Genomic DNA, 17,117 nt, shown 5'->3' on the forward strand with positions numbered 1-17,117 from the left:
CAGGTGAGATAAATGTAGGTGAAGGCGTATGTTTATGCCTTTGTGAAGTGCTTTGTAAATGGTATTGAGCACATGCTGTCACGGCTCTTAGCAGAGGGCAATTCAAGAATGGCATGCCCTTTGGAGAGGCCTTTTTGTCCTGCACCAAACAATGGAGAATGACGTATGAGAGTTGATACCTAAATGCTAAATCTTGTGCTATGGGCCACACACAGTCTAGGACATAAGGACAGGAGGAGCGCTGGGTGAGGCAGGAGGAACTGAGAAACCAGGGGGAGAAATGAGACTTGACACAGCCATTGTACATTTGGTAGAATTTCCATATTTTCCTCTTACTTGTGTGCCTTCTTGAGCCCTCCTCTTTCTAGACTGATCACTTATGCACCAGTCTGCATATTTGGTGTCCAGCTGGCTGCAGAGATACCACCTCAGGGTGCCTGCAGGTTGCCGGACCCTGTCCCCAGAGGGAAAATGAAAAGCACAGTCGAAAGCATGGGTGCCCATCTCAGGAATTTGAGTTTTTAGATGGGAACTATCTAAAATAGTTGGAAATAATGACCATGCGGGTAGTTTTGGCTTTAGTGCGTCTTGGATGTATACACATTATTCACGGACACCCTCAGTCTTTTAATGCCAGATTTGGGTTTTTTTTTTTTTAATTTTTATTTATTTATGATAGTCACAGAGAGAGAGAGAGAGGCAGAGACACAGGCAGAGGGAGAAGCAGGCTCCATGCACCGGGAGCCCGACGTGGGATTCGATCCCGGGTCTCCAGGATCGCGCCCTGGGCCAAAGGCAGGCGCCAAACCGCTGCGCCACCCAGGGATCCCCAGATTTGGGTTTTTGTACATCAGCTGACAAACATAAATTTCTACCGCTGTTGGTCATCCTTCTGCCAGCTAAAAATTTCTGTCACACTTACATCTTTGTCCTAGAACAACGTTAACTTACCCAACTAAGTGAATATTTTACTGCATTTTATCTTTATGAGTGAGGACAGAAGCAAATAAAGGGGGGGGGGACAGTAGAGTCGAGACAGAAATGGAGATCATCCATCATGTTGAATGCTTAAATGCAAATTGTTCACCTCAGTTGGGCACCTGTCAGATACGTCTGTTGTTCAAGTGTGCTTGATCGTAAAAAAAATTTTTTTGAAAGGTTTTATTTATTTATTCCTGAGAGACACAGAGAGAGGGGCAGAGACACAGGCAGAGGGAGAAGCAGACACCCTGTAGGGAGCCCGATGGGGGACTCGATCCCAGAACCCCGGGATCACAACCTGAGCCAAAGGCAGATGGTCAACCACTGAGACAGAGATGTAGGGCCATTGTGAATGGCCATTATGAAAATCCCTCCATTATATATAAGCATATTGTTGACTTTCATTCATTCTGTTTCCAAACATGTTTTTGGGAGTGCTTTCTGTACTCACAGAAGGAGCTGCTTATAAGTAAAAGTCAGTCATGGCATCACTGAGCATTGATCAGCACAGGTTGAATTGTAACCACCAACCAGCAGATGGCTCTCAGTCACTGTAAATTTGTCAGAGCAGCTAATTCATCTCTCTTGGAATTCTTCTGTTTTATGGACCACCCTGACTTACCCCTTTCTACTCTTCAGGAACCCTGACAATCAAACACTTACAGTAGAGGAACTGTTCCTTTTAGTTTTATTTTCTTGATTTTGGGCTGCCTGAGTGACTCTTAGGCAAAGCCTGCTGGAATTTCTGAACTTCAGTTTGGAGGTCAAAACTTGCAATGACCTTTGCCACCCTGCATCTCTGTTCCGCTGTGAACCATTTTGCCAGGTTTGTAACGTAACATTAAAACTTATTAGCGGTCAGTGTGGTCAGCAATGAGGAAGGAAAAAATGGGATTGGTTTGAAACTAGAAAAATATTTAGACTGCAGTAGATTTTACAGATGCTATGGCAAGCATCTCCTTGGACGATGTGTAAGAAGATACTTTCCTTGTTTGTGTTCTTACCTATTCTGGCCTCATACTCAGTAAAGATCATGTTTTTAACTTCACAAAAAAACAATAGTTGAGTATTTGCAAAAGGCATGGTGTTAGGCTTTTATTGTCTCCAGAGTATCAGGTCCACAAGGTTGGTTATTTGTCTTATTCCCTTCCAAGCCCCAAGGTTAGAGTTGGGCACATAGAGGGTGCTCAGTGAATACTTGTAGGAAGGATGAGTGGAAGGCAGGATGGGATACAGGAAGGAACAGGACAGAGTCCTGGACCTAGAGAGGCTAGCCATCTAGCAGCTTTGGCTAAAGTAGTCATAGACAGCCACCCATCTGGCAGGAGCAATTTTACTTTGTGGTCGTTCTTAGGAACAATGTTGAAGTTTGGGAAAATTCTAGAAGAAAATAAAAAATGTCTTTTCCCCTAGGTTGTGTCACTTCCCCGAGTCTCCCACATTTGAAAATTTTTATCCCCTGTATCCAGTCTACTCAAAAACTCGGGGAGTTTCCCTGTGATTCACTGTGGGGATTGTCTCCTGCTGTCCCCTCTTGTCATTTCCCTCCTTCCAGACCCCCATCACCTTCCGCCTGAATTACACCAGCCTCCTGGCCCACCTCCCCAACTGTGGCCTCTCCTCAGCATAATCCTGGCCGCATATTGGTGCCAGATTTTGCCTCTTAAGAATTTATGTCAAAGAATCTATTTCTGATTGAAATTTGAGCCCCTGTGCATCTTTATATCCACAGAAAGCAACTGCCAAAAAAAGTTTGGAGAAAGGAATTACCCTTTTCATATCGTGGTAGCATTTTCTCATCTTTTTAGGCAAGTCTAATTGCAAAGCTTCTCAGACTCAATTCACTTCACTGGCACCCTGGAAGCATCTTCTCCAGTCCTGTCTGCAACCCACCACATGGTCCATGAATACACAAACACTAATACTTCTTTTAGACAAAAGGCAAACATTTTATATAGTCACTTTGACATCTTTTTGAGATGCTAAAAACACCTAAGAAAGCTACCTCTTGGGATTCACTGCTTTTTCAATTCTGGGTTTGGTTGATAAGAAGGCCTGTCCCTGTGAACTTCCAACAAACTTCAACCACATTTATCAGCAGAAAAACATGAGTTGCCTGTGCCACCTGCCCCCCGTAGTAGCATAATGTAATGTACATCATTTTCTTTGGGGGATGAAAATGAAATATCTGTATACCTTTCGAAGCAACTGTGAACCTTTTTAGTAAAATCTTTATAAGACAGATAATCCAGGGGCACCTGGGTGGTTCAGCGGTTGAGAATCTGCCTTTGGCTCAGGTCATGATCCCAGGGTTCTGGGATCGAGTTCCACATCAGGCTCTCCACAGGGAGCCTGCTTCTCCCTCTGCCTGTGTGTCTGCCTCTCTTTTTCTGGGTCTCTCATGAATAAATAAATAAAATCTTTAAGAAAAAAAAAGAGATATCCAACCAATTTATAAATGTGGCATTCATTTCAGAAGTTCTGTTTGTTACATAAGTTCCATCCTGAAAGAATATGGACAAAAATTAACTGATATATTTTTTTAAAAAACCATCTCAAGTCTATTGTAGCCTCTGGAGCATAGTGTTTAGCATTTTGCTAACGTAACTTCCTTCTTCCTTTTTAGAGGAGAAGCATTCCCTTGGTGTCATTCCAAAAGCAGGATTGAGCTCTAAGGTTTTAGTGAAAGAATTCTCTTTCAGGTGATACCCTCTCCATCTGTTTGAACAATATCAGTCTTTGCTGCTAGAGTCTCAGAGGCATATAACAATTGATTAAGTTTTGTTTGCCCCCCCCCCTTTTTTTTTTTTTTTTTTTTGCTACTCGGGATATAAACATGACTGTCATGTGGCCTCTTTCCTCACAGAGCTCATAATTTAGGAAGGGAGACGGATAAGTAAATAACTCACTACAGTCCTGCCTGATAAATGCCACGTTAGAGGTTTCGAACAAAGTGCCAGGGGAGCACCAGCGAGTGATTGATTCAGGGGAGGGGGGGTGGAGATGGGGATCAGGAAGGACCAAACAGGAGAAGTGACATTTGAGTTGAGCCTTAGGGGATGAATAGAATTTTGCCAGATGGACAAAAGGGTGGGGGTGGGGACCCTCCAGACTCATACAAAAACATGAGAGTGTGGAAGTTTGTGCCTTTGTCTGAGAAGCCCTGAGCGGTTTGTAGGACTGAAGGAAGAGTAGGGTCTGGAAGGGGGTGTTGGGAGATCCCTGGGGCCATGTCTTCAAGCTTAAACGTCTCATCTGTGGCATCCAGGCTGCCGCAGAAGTTTTAAAACAGGGAAATGTCACAGTGAGAGCTCTGTTCCAGAAAGAGCTCTGGCAACAGGGCTCACGATGATTTGGATGCGGGCGACTGTAAGCGAGGGGACCAGCCACAAGGCTGTGGCATAGGAATGGCTGAGATGTGGGAGACAGGCAGAAGTCAAAATCTGCAGTGGAATTCCCAGCTGGAAGGTCCCAAACAAGAAGACATGCATGCAAAGGGAGCCTGCAGGAAAATATCACAGGTGGAGGTGAATCTGAACGTCTTGAGCACAGTGCTTTTCAATCAGGATGAGGGGTGAGAGGACCTGCCTCCCCTGGATTTCGTTATGTGGGGTTTCAGATTCTGATCTTGCCCTGCTAGGAAGGGGAGCATGCCCTTCTCCAACCCCCCAGCTAAGAACCCACCACCTTGATGACCCAAGAGAACGTGTCCTGGTCCATGTGGACTGGGACAGACATGCATGAGCACCTGCTAGCTCCTGTTCTTCCAACCCTGCAGCCATGGCAACAGAGAGCATTGCCCAGAGAGTGATCACACTGTGAGAAGGGCAAATCTGAAGAGAATTGCTGGGGAACACGCATATTTAAGGGACACGTGGAAGAAGAGGGCCCTTCAAATCACAGAGAAGTGGCTGCCTGTGGGAGAGAGCAGCATGGAGGAAGCCACGGGAGGAGCGGCTAGGTCACGGAGAAGGGCCATGGGCAATGGTGACAATCGAGACCTACAAAGGGATGGAGGGGCAGCAGGGGACATTTGGGCAGTCAGGAGGTTACAAGTGAGAAGGAAGAGTTTTGTAGAGCGGAGGTTGGGCCAGTAGGCAGAGTTCATTCCTTAGGGTGACTTAGCTGTTAATGGGAGGGCATCTGGGATGGGGAGCAGCTAGTGTGAAGCTAAAATGACAAGGTTCTGCAGGAGTGAGGGCGAAGGGGAAGAGGGGATGCAGGTGTGTCACGGCTGCCTGCCCAGGAATCAATGCTGCTAGGCCTCACTTTCCAAATTGCACCCTCTTTACCCTTGTCCCGAGCACGTGTGTGGCTCACGCCTCCCGCCCCCAGAGACATCATCTGGATATCTGTCCTTTCTGGGAATGCCCTCCATCCCTGCCTCCCCGTAGCACTGACCCTTACCCACTCTGCAAGGCTATGTCTAGTCTCCCTGTTGTCATGAAACCTCCCCTGTGATGGTAGAGAGCGCCTTGGGTGAAGAGTGCAAAGAGGTAGGTCGTGCCTCTAGCTCTGCCACTAAGTGTGTGACCTCCAAGAAAGTCACCATGATGTCTCTAAATTGGTTTTCTTGTTAGTCATATCTGCTGTGGCTGACACACAGGCCTGTGTATGTCACAAATAAGATTGTGGCCGTAAAATGCCTCTGGAATCACACAGAACACAGCCTGAGTGTGCTGACACCATTTCCTGACTCCTGGAGCCTACAGAAGAAGGTGCTGTGGGTCAAGAAACAAACCCAGGCGAGAAGAAAACTTTTTGACTCCTTAGACTTAAGATTTTATTTATTTATTTATTTATTTATTTATTTATTTATTTATTTATTTATTTTATTTCATTTATTTATTCATGAGAGAGAGAGGCAGAGACACAGGCAGAGGGAGAAGCAGGCTCCATGCAGGGAGCCTGACGTGGGACTTGATTCCGGGTCTCCAGGATCACGCCCTGGGCTGAAGGCAGCACTAAACCGCTGAGCCACCTGGGCTCTCCCAGACTTAAGATTTTAAACACAGGACTGGCCTCTTTACTTGAGTGTGCAAACATGCCAAACAGAAGCACAATTTCATGCTTCAGTGAATGATTTCATTCATTTAGGTATGGTTTTTGCCAAATAAGTTAATACCCTCAACTTTTTTTTTTTTCCTTCAGTGCCCATTATGCCAGGCACTGAGGTTATCGTGACAGACAAGATAGTCCCTACCCTGGGGAGCTTCTAGTCTAGGGTGGAGGCAAAAAATAAACAAGTGCATCCTATCCAATAGCTAGTTGTTGAAATGCTACAGAGAAAAATGCAAAATAAGGAGGCGGGCTGAGCATTACGAGTAAGGGTACTACTTTATTTTACTTTATTTTTGTAAAGATGTTATTTATTTACACAGAGAGAGAAAGAGAGAGACACAGGCAGAGAGAAAGGCAGAGACACAGGCAGAGGGAGAAGCAGGCTCCCTGTGGAGAGCCTGATGCAGGACTGGATCCTGGAACTTTGGCCCTAAGCTGAAGGCAAATACTTAACCACTGAGCCACCCAGGCTCCCTTAGTTTCTCTTTTCAATTTGATCATAACTCCTTGAAAGCAAGAATCATGTCTTAAAGTCTTTCATATTTTCCTTCTTACCTGAGAGAGTGCTCAGGCATCATTCCAAATATTAAGTTGAACATAAAATCTAATGAAGAGAAAATCAAGTCTTCCGCATACAGCGATGCTTGTGATCTTACCTGCCCTTGTTGATAAAGATATATCCCTTGCTGAGTATCCCACTAGAGTTGGGGCATCAACAAAGTATGAACACCAAAAGGAAAGACAGAGTTTAGCCCTGAACTTCTAAACTTTGAAACTTTCCAAACTCCCAATACTTTGGAACCAGATAGCCAAGGGAAGAGGCATTAGAGAAGAATTTTTACTTTGGCCTACTTTGGCCAACCACACTGTGGTTTATGAGTATTTTTTTTTTTTAAGATTTTATTTATTTATTTGAGAGAGTGTGTGCGAGCAGGTGGCAGGGGCAGAGGGGGAGGGAGAAGCAGTCTCCCCGTGGAGCAGGGAGGCTGATGTGGGGCCCGATCCCAGGACCCTGAGACCCTCAGGTCATACCTGAGCTAAAGGCAGACGTTTAGCCAACTGAGCCACCCAGGTGTCCCCCATACTGTTGCTTTTCTATCAATCTTTGTGAAAAGCAAGACCAAAACAGTCCTTTCAGTGCTTAGGGCCTTCGGAGGTCTGTCTGCAGCCCTGAGAAATGTTTCCTGTATTGTATGTCTGCCATCTTATGAGTGTTTGATGTTAATATTAGATTGTGCCCGTGTTGTACTATATTCTCTAATACGCATTAAATATATATGTGTATATATAATTAAAGGCTGTAGTTCTACTTTGTTGTTTTTGAGGTTGTGCAGTTTTATCACATCTGTTTTGTTTTCTCCTTTAGTAATTTGTAAAGACGTGCTCTCGGTGTGGCAAGAGCCACCAGTGGAACATTCCCTCTTTAACTTTGGAGGAGCAACGTCTACTGTCAGCACAGGTGCAGGTGTACTAATTTGAATGGGAGGGTGCTCTTGGCCGGTGATAGATGCACTGTGAGGTTACCTTATGTCTCTCTGACCCATTGTACTGGTCTTTAGCACTTGCTTTTTTCAGGGGTCCATATACAGCTTCCCAGAGGAGTCCTATTTTGAGCCAGAGCTGGTGCTTGCAAGGTGCTGTAAGAGTCAGGGAGCGTGCTTTTTCTAAACTCGCTTCTCCTTTCTCTTCTCTGTTGCATTCATCCCCACATCTTGAGTTAGGTGAGACTGAATGATTATTTCTAGGGAATAAATCCAGGATCTTGACATCATAGATACTTGGGGCTGACCAAGCAGAGTAAGGTTTTAAAGAAATATGTCTGCCTACTTGATGAGGTGGAACCACATGGTGCTTCTGTTTGGCATGTTCGTGTGCTCGAGCAGAGGCCAGCCCTGTGTTTAAAATCTTAGGTCTAAGTAGTCAAAAGTTTTCTTCTCACCTGGGTTTGTTTCTCAATCCACAGCATCTTCTTCTGTAGGTTCCAGAGTGCTTGACTAAAAATGAAGTTGATACAGCCTTTTGGGGTATACTCTTATATTAAAACATTGTACTTTACTGTGCCCTGTGTATGCAGAGCATTAAGCGATAGAACAATACTAGTGAATATTTGTTGAGTGACTCTTCTCTTCCAAGAACTGCACTGAACGCTTTCTACATGTTTCACACCTGGTCTCCCTCCCACCTGCCACCATCGGAACGGAAGCAGCACCCATCACAAAAATTTGTACCCTGTAGGGGCAGAGATTCTGTTCTGTTTTTCCTGTATTCTATTTTTTTCTCATTCCCATGAATGAGAACAATACCTACTACATACTAAGTACTGAATAAATGTTCTTTGGGTAAATAGATTTATTTTATTTACTCTCCAGCAACCCTCTGAGGTAGAAATTGCTGTCTGGATTTGGTAGGTGGTGGGGCCAGGATTTGAACCTGTGTTAACAGCTGCTTGTTCTGTGTTGGGGAGCAGCATATAATCCAGTCAAGGGTGACTTTTGGTTCCTGCCATCTATCTATTAGACGAGAAGCTTACCTACGTAAAAGGTTCAACAATGGAGTAGCAGTTATTTCCAGGTAATTTGAGAAATCTGCAAAGTACTAGAAGAGTCACAAGTGATGGAGAAATGAATGAATGCATACCCATCGTCTGGAGCTGTGCTTGCACATAGCATGTGCTCACTACATGTTAACCACTGTTGTGTCTGCCACTATGGTTATGTCACCAATCACTTTTTATGAATCCAACCAGGCTCCCAAATGACTGACTGTACATTGTGGGTTGAAATGTGGGTTTCATGAACACGATGGTCCTTGGGGCTTGGACAGAATGTGGGCAGGTGGAGACAGGGAAGGAGATACTGGAGATGAAAATCCTATAAACCAAGGCTGAAAACATGTGTTCCATGTTCCTGGGACAGCAAGGACACCAATGTGTCTGGTGCAGAAGGGGTGTGTGGGATACTAGGGCGAGTAAAAATTAAGACAAATAATTCAGAATCTGTTTATTATGTTGCGAGCACTACATTGCCTTTGTAAGATTGAATTTGAAACCCTGTGTGTGTTTTTGTCTGTGAACAACCTAACACCCTTTAGTAAAAAATTCTGTGGTCATTTTTAAGTGCCATAACCTGTGGTTGCAACATTGTATCTTAAGAAATAATATTTGTGCCTTTGGTGTCACGTAGCCTGTGAGATGGGGCTTTGTTGCAATAAAAAGACCACTTCCATTTGGCCTTGTGTTTTTGAAATTTAAGATCCTCATTCATGATTATTGACTCAGATGTATCTTGGAAGATTAGTAAAGGTATTATGTGCTGCTATAGCCTCTTTAACAGGCTGTAATTCTCTGGGGAGACCAGGCCTGTGCCTTATTCATCCTCATACCTCGTCCAGCATGAACACAGTTGCTGGCATAAACTAAGGATGCAATAAATCGTGGTTGAATTGAATTTTCAAAGCATGTGAGGCTGGCCATCTCTGCACTTGTGGGAATAATTTGCAGCAGAGCTATATTTTTTGAGTTATGTAACGCATTGAATCTTATTCCTAGGTCCAGCCTGATGACTGGAGGGGCTAAGCGAGGAGTTGCCAACCCTTGGCTCTTTGAGGAGCCAGAGGAGACCAGAGGTTTGGGTTTTGATGAAATCCGGCAACAGCAGCAGAAGATTATCCAAGGTACTGAATACCCCAGGAGCATGGGCCCAGAAACCTTGTCAGAATTTTACTGCAGCCTTTGAATGTTCCTCACACCCATTGAAGATCACCAGGAAAGCTGTTGGTCCTTTAAAGCTCTTGACGATTTTGTGCCTTAGGGTGTCTGAGGCATAGACAGATGGGGTCATCCATCCAGATAGCCCATGGAAGTAGTGATTCTCCACTGGGAGGGAGAGCGCGTGCACAGTTCTGAGTCTGAGAAACCCAGGTGAATCCGAGGCATGTGCCTCCCTCGCTTTACTCCTTGATGGGACTCGTGCTCCAAAAGAACACAACACTCCTCCTTTTTCTTTTTCCTTTTCTTTTTCTTTTTCTTTTTCTTTTTCTTTTTTTTCTTTTTCTTTTTCTTCTTTTTCTTTTTTCTTTTTCTTTTCTTTCTTTCTTTCTTTCTTTCTTTCTTTCTTTCTTTCTTTCTTTCTTTCTTTCTTTCTTTTTCTTTCTTCTTCTTTCTTTTCAAGATTTTATTTATTAACTTGAGAGAGAGAGAGAGTGAGCATAAGCAGGGGGAGCAGGAGAGGGAGAAGCAGATTCCCCACTGAGCAGAGAGCCCAATGTGGGACTCAATCCCAGGACCCTGGGATCATGACCTGAGCTGAAAGTAAACACTTCACCTACTGAGGCACCCAGCGCCCCCCCCCCCCCCCCCGCAATCTTTTTCTTATACAAAATAAGCCCATTTGGCCTTTATCTTCAAGTTCATCTTGTCCAGTGGCTTTTAAGCGTAATTGTTTGTTTTGTGTTTTTCTGGGTTTTGTTTGTTTGTTTTTTAATTTTGGAAGTAATGCAGGATTGTTCTGGGAAGTTCAAACAATGCAGGGAGGTATAACATGGAAAAACATCTCCTTATTGGTTCTTCAATCTCAAACTATAACCAGTTCAACATTTACTTCCTCAGGCTTTTTTTCTTTTTTTCTATACGCATACACACATATATTTAGTAGAAGCACACACATATTTTTACATAAATGAGATCATGATACAGGTAGTGCCACAGCTTTTACTTTTTTTCTTGAATGTATGTCACAGACATTTTTCATGTTCCTGTTGTGCATGATTTTTGTGTATTACAGATATGTTTTAAAACAGTTTTACTGAGATATACTTGACATGTCATAAATAGTATGTATTTAAAGTATATAATTCAATAAGTTTTGACTTATGTATGACATTGTGCATGTCTGGTACATTTTTTATCAGATTTATCCCTAAATATTTCATGCTTTTTGTTCTGTTATTAATGGTATTTTAAAATTTCTATGATTGTTGCCAGTGTAGAAAAGTAGAACTAATTTATGTGTATTGATCTTGGATCATGCAACCTTGCTAAACTCACTAATTTGTTAAAAGCTTTTTCATAAAGTCTGTAGGACTTTATTTTTTCTTTTTTTGGAGCAGTTTTAGATACAGAACAAAATTTAGTTGAAGGTTCTTTTGCATGTGAATGTCCAGTTGTTACAGCACCATTTGTTGAAAAGATGGTCTTTGTTCCATTTTATTACCTTTGACGCTTTGTCAGAGACCATTACTATGTTTATGTGGGTCCATTTCTGGGCACTCTGTTCTGTTCCTTTTGTTCCTTTGCTTGTACCACAGTGTCTTAATTACTACAGCTTCAGAGTAAATCTTGAAGTCAATTTTTCTACTTTTGTTCCTTCTCCTTCAATACTGTGTAAGCTATTTTGAGTCTTTTGCCTTTCCAATAACATTTTAGAATCAGTTTGTTTATAGCCACAAAATAACCTGCTGGGATCTTGATGGAAATTGCATTAGATCTATAAAGTGGGGAGAAAACTGGTGTCTTGACAGTATTGAGTCTTTCTACATACATGGAATATCTTTCTTTTAGTTCTTTTTTGATTCCATTCATGAGTTTTGTGGGTTTTCTCATATAGATCTTGTACATATTTTGATAGACCTAAATACTTCATTTTGAGGGATGCTAACATAAATGGTATTGTGATTTTAGTTTCAAATTCCACCTATGATTGCTGGTTTATTGTAAAGTGAATGACTTTTATATATTAATCTTGTATCCTGCAACCTTGCTATAATCACTTACTAGTTTTGGGAGATTTTTGTTAGTTCTTTTTGATCTTCTACATTACATGATCATATCACCTGCAAACAAAGTTTTGTTTCTTTCTTCCCAATCCATATATATATATATATATATATATATATACATATTTTTTTTTTTTTGGTCTTGTCTTATCAAATCTGATTGCATTAGCCAAAACTTCCAGTACAGTGTTGAAAAGGGGTGTTGAGAAAGGACATCCTTGCCTTGTACCTGATCTTAGTGGGAAAGCTCCAAGTTTCACACCGTCAAGTATGATGTTGGTTCTGGGGATTTTGTAGGTATTCTTTATCAAGTTGAGGGAATTCTCCTCTATTTTTAATTTACTGAGAGTTTTTATCGTCCATGAATACTGGATTTTGTCAAGTACTTTTTCTGCACCTAGTGATATGATCATGTAATTTTTCTTTTTTAGCCTGTGGATATGATGGATTAATTAATTGATTTTTGAATGTTGAACCTGGCATGCATACCTAGGATAAATCTCACTGACTGTGGTGTATTATACATTGTTGGATTTGATTTGCTGATACTTTTTTTTTTTTTTTTTTTTTGAGGATTTTTCTATCTATGTACTTGAGTGATACTGGTCTGTTTTTTTTCTTTTTATGTAGTATCTTTGTCTAGCTTTGGTATTAGGACAGCAGTAGCCTCAAAAAATGAGTTAGGAGGTATCCTCTTTGCTTCTGTCCTCTGAAAGAGATTGTAGAGAATTGGTATAATTTCTTCCTTTGATGTTTGGTAGAATTCACTGGTGAACCCATTTCAGCCTGATGTTTTCTGTTTTGGGAGGTTTTTGTTAAGTCAATTTCTTTAATAGATATAAACCTACTCAGACTGCTTATTTCTTGTGTGAATGTTGGCAGCTTGTGTCTTTCAAGGAGTTGAGCCATTATTGTCTAGGTTGTCAAATTGGGCATAAAGTTGTTCATAATATTACTTTATTATCATTTCAATGTCCATTAGATCTGTAGTGATATACACTTTTTAAATTTCTGAGTAGTCATTTGTGTTCTCTCTCTCTTTTTTAGTTAGCTTGGTTAGAGGTTTATTAATTTTTTGGTTTCATTGATTTTACTCTGCTGATTACCTATTTAAATTTCTTTGATTTCTCTTATTATTTCTTTTGTTTACTTTGGATTGGATTTGCTCTTTTTTGAGTTTTCTGAGGTGTGGAAAAAGCTGTGGATCTTAGATCTCTCTTCTTATCTAACATAGACATTCAGAGCTATAAATTTCACACTATGCACTGCTTTTGCCATATGCCATAAATTTAGTTTTGTTTTCATTTTCATTTACCACAGAATATTCTTAAAGGTCCCTTGGAATTTCTTTTTGATCATGTGTTATTTAGAAGTATGTTGTTTAATCTCTACATATTTGGGGGTTTTCCAATTCCCTTTCTGTTGCTGATTTCTAGTAGTTTGAGAACAGATATTTTATAATTTCTATTTTTAAAAATTTGTTAATGTATGTTTTGTGGCCCAGACTGTGGTTTGTCTTGGTGAATGTTCCATGTAAGCTTGAGAAGTATATGTATTCTGCTTCTGTTGGATGAAATAGTATATAGGTGTCCATTTTATCCAGTTGATTGATGGTGGTGGTGAGTTTAACTTAGTCCATACTGATTTTTCTGCCTGCTGGATCTGTCCTTCTGATAGAGGGGTGTTAAATCTCAACTTTAATAGTGCATTTATCTATTTCTCCTTGCAGTTCTATCAGTTTTGCCCCATGTGGTTTGATACTCTGTTGTTTAGGCATGTACACATTATACTTGATCTTAGCCAAAACGCCAAGAAGTGATAGGCATGTACACATTAAAGATTGTTGTGTCTTCTGGGAATCGACCCCCTTTATCTTTATGTAATGATTCTCTTTGTCCCTAATAACTTTACTTGCTTTAAGGCCTGCTATGTCTGATATTAGTATAGCTGTGCCTGTTTTGTTTTTTAAAAAAGGCTTTTTAAAATTTATTTATTCATGAGAGACAGAGAGACACAGGCAGAGGGAGAAGCAGGCTACGTGCAGGGAGCCCGATATGGGACTCGATCCCGGGTCTCCAGGATCAGGCCCTGGGCTGAAGGCGGCGCTAAACCGCTGAGCCACCCGGGCTGCCCTGTTTTGTTTTTTTCTTGATGCATGTTAGTAGTTTGTTTTTCTCCATCCATTTACTTTTAATTTATATGTGCCTTTATATTTAAAGTGGGGTTTTTGTAGACAACATGTAGTTGACTCTTTTTTTTTTTGATCCACTCTAATAGTCTTTTTCTTTAAATCATTGTGGTTTTACTTCGTCATTTCAATCCGGATGACTTTTATTTCTTTTTCTTGCTTTATTGGGCTTGCTACAATCTCCAGTCTCCAGTACAACATTCACTAGAAATTGTGAGAGCAGACATCCTTGCTGTGTTTCTAACCTGAGGCAGGGGTACATTCATTTGGAAGCCAGGTGTGAATTTTTCTTAGTTTGGTACTTGATATTTCTGCATTTCTAGAAAAATTCTTGAGATCTTGGGAGGAGGATGCAATTATTTGGGTAGTATTTTGTAAGGTGGACCAGAACAGTGTTTCTTTTAGTGGAGGAGTCAGCAAACCATGACCTGTGGAGCACATCTCATCCATCACCTGTTTTTATAATGGTCTGCAAGCTAAAAACAGTTTTTCCATTTTGAAGTGGCTGAAAAATAGAAGACAATTTTGTGACTTGTAAAAATTATATACAATTCAAAGTAAAGTGTGTATAAATAAAGTTTTGTGGGAGTACAACTGTGCTCACTTATTTATATATTACCTATGGTTGCTTTCCTGCTACAGCAGCAGAGTCGAATAGCTGCACTGGAGACCATATGAATCACGGAGCCCCAAATATTTACTGTGTGGCCCCTTAGAGAAAATGTTTGCTGACTTCAGTACAGAGGTAATCTAGCCACTGCAGAGCTAAAAAGCATTCTGAGTACTCTGATGCCCTGTCAATCATGAGGTGCCCTAGTTGGTGGGAATAGGAACTGTGTTTGACCCAGTTGGAACTCGGAGGATCATTCCCTCTTGCTGGTGGTTCTTTCCCTGGCTAGTTTCTTTATGCATGTGTCTTGGTGAACACCCAACTGAAGCTTCAAGGTGAGCCCCATGTAAACCTCCAGAGATTCTGTTTGGGCAGTTCACTCCTGCCTGTGCTATGCCCTGTGTACTCTCCCTCCTTGATCTATTTGGATGCTTCTCAATGTAGGGAGATTGCCAGGCTCCCCCTGGGATCCCTACCCCCATGCTGGGCAATATCTGGGGCAGCCCTCAAGCTCATCTCAGTGCTTTCCCATCACTTGGGGAGCACTGCTCTTCATTTCCTGATGTCCGGGTCTCTCTTGAAACTGTTGTTTTATATATTTTGCCTGTGGTTTTGTGTTTGTTTTTTGTTTTTTCCCAGTTGTTTCAGGCCAGAAATAAATCAGGTCCCTGTCAGTCCATCTTGGCCAGAAGTAGAAGTCTAATTCTGTCTTGAACTCCCTTTCCACAGTGAAATTATTTAGTAAATGGAACTCTGTGCCTCCCTTATAGCTTTAACTCCATGTACTTCATCTATCATTGTGTTTGAAGCAGAATGAACCGTGTAGAGCAGTGTGGCTATACACATAACACAGCCATTCATCTGTGGTGCTTTATCTTTCCGGATTCATGGTTCCTGAAAGGAGTGTCTTCCTAGCTAATAGTAATGAATTTTCTGGTATTGTTGCCTTTTTTTTTTTTTTTTTTTTGCCAAGAAAAGCTGCTTTCCGTTTGGAGAAGCAACCCTGTCGCTGAGAAGGTGTGAGAGGATGCCACCTGCAGGTTTTTGTGTTGAGCCTCCAAAGCAGAGCGCATCCTTACGGAGATGCCCGCCCTTTGAAAGCCCCACTGGCCGTTTGGGGTTTGTGGAGGGCTGGGGATGGGGCAGGCAGATGAAGGAATGGGGACTGGTTAGCTGTGTGCATTCAGGACATTCTGTCCTTCTATCCTTACCTTGGTGTTTTGAATTACTGTGTTCCTTCTCTGCTTTCCCAGCAAGCTGTTTTTCAAGGGTAAACAGATACGTTTAAAAAAAAAAAAAAGTTAGCAATCTTTATGTTATTAGCCTTTTCTCTGCCTGAAGAATCTTGGGGAGATGCTGAGGTTGCCATGGTTTTCCTTCACTGCCAGGTCCTGCACTAGAAGAAACAAGGGACTGTGAAGAGCCATTGCTAACATCCTTTTGCCCATAGAATCTGTTTGCCTTTCTGTATTTCTGTTGACCCCTAGAAACACTTGGAAAGTCATCCTAAAATAACAGTTCGTCGGTAGAACTTAGACTCAAGGCAATGAATGCTTTCCTTTTCATTACAACTGGTTAGCCAGCCTTGGCTTCTGTGCTGTCATTTGAGGCACAAGTGGACATTAGGCCGAAAATGGGTGAGCTGCTGATGTTAACTGGACCACCTCGAAAATCCCTGATATAAAACAAAGAAGAGTGACTTTTGGGGTTAGGACAGACCCTTGACTCTGAGTCAGAGGGCAGCCAGTGGAAAATACCATTCCACCTTCACTCGGGGGCTCTCTGTTGATAGGGTTTCTTACTCTGTAGATATGCTTCCTGGATTCTAGCAGAAAGTTGTGCCCTCATTCTGGACTTCTGTGTTCTTCGATCTGTCCGTGTCGTCATGTGAACTAACAGTGGAGAAATAGGTCAGCCAGACTGGCAAATCTGAGCAGCTAATCTTTGAACCCTTGCAACCATCACTTCACAGACAGCTATCCTGGAAGATATCCTTTCTGGTCGCTGTCATCCACCCCAGGATTTTCTTCCTTGAACCTTAAAACAAAAACAAAAATGAAAACATCTACTCATAGGACTTGCTCTGGGAGTTTCCCCAATGTAGTAATTTGCTTCATCTAGCAAATCCAGCCGTCCTCATCTGTCTCTTCTTTTCTCTTATCCAGAGAGAGCTCTTCCTTGAATAGTCAAATGTGAGAATTCCCAGTACTTCTCTCTGGGCCCTAGACTAACACAACATCAACTACGTCTCCTATGATCTAAACTCGGAGGGCTAGCTAGTATTGCCCATGAGCCATTCCCTATGCCCAACAGAGACTGAGATGCTTTTTTGTGCAAGCCTAGTGGGCCCTCTGGTCCTTCCTTGATTTGGGCATATTTATTAAAGTGTGCTCTGTGCTGCCACTTGGGCTGAGAACTGCAGCAAAAACACAGGGAAAGAAGACACAGCTCTAGATGTGGGGTCCCTTGTCATGTGTTGGGTTGGGGCCCTGAGTTTGCCGTTCC

General features: G+C 42.0%; 1 protein-coding gene across 4 annotated transcripts in view; it reads left to right on the plus strand.

The window, feature by feature from the left end:
• STX8 (syntaxin 8) overlaps positions 1-17,117 on the plus strand; it is a 256,396-nt gene that overhangs the window by 35,687 nt on the left and 203,592 nt on the right. For all 4 annotated transcript variants that reach the window (XM_077892656.1, XM_077892659.1, XM_077892658.1 and 1 more), the window contains exon 5: positions 9,590-9,714. In XM_077892656.1, coding sequence (XP_077748782.1) covers positions 9,590-9,714 — 125 coding nt within the window. The remainder of the gene's footprint in view (positions 1-9,589; positions 9,715-17,117) is intronic.

Source organism: Canis aureus, chromosome 3 (genome assembly GCF_053574225.1).
Source record: "Canis aureus isolate CA01 chromosome 3, VMU_Caureus_v.1.0, whole genome shotgun sequence".
NCBI classification, from domain to species: Eukaryota; Metazoa; Chordata; class Mammalia; order Carnivora; family Canidae; genus Canis; species Canis aureus.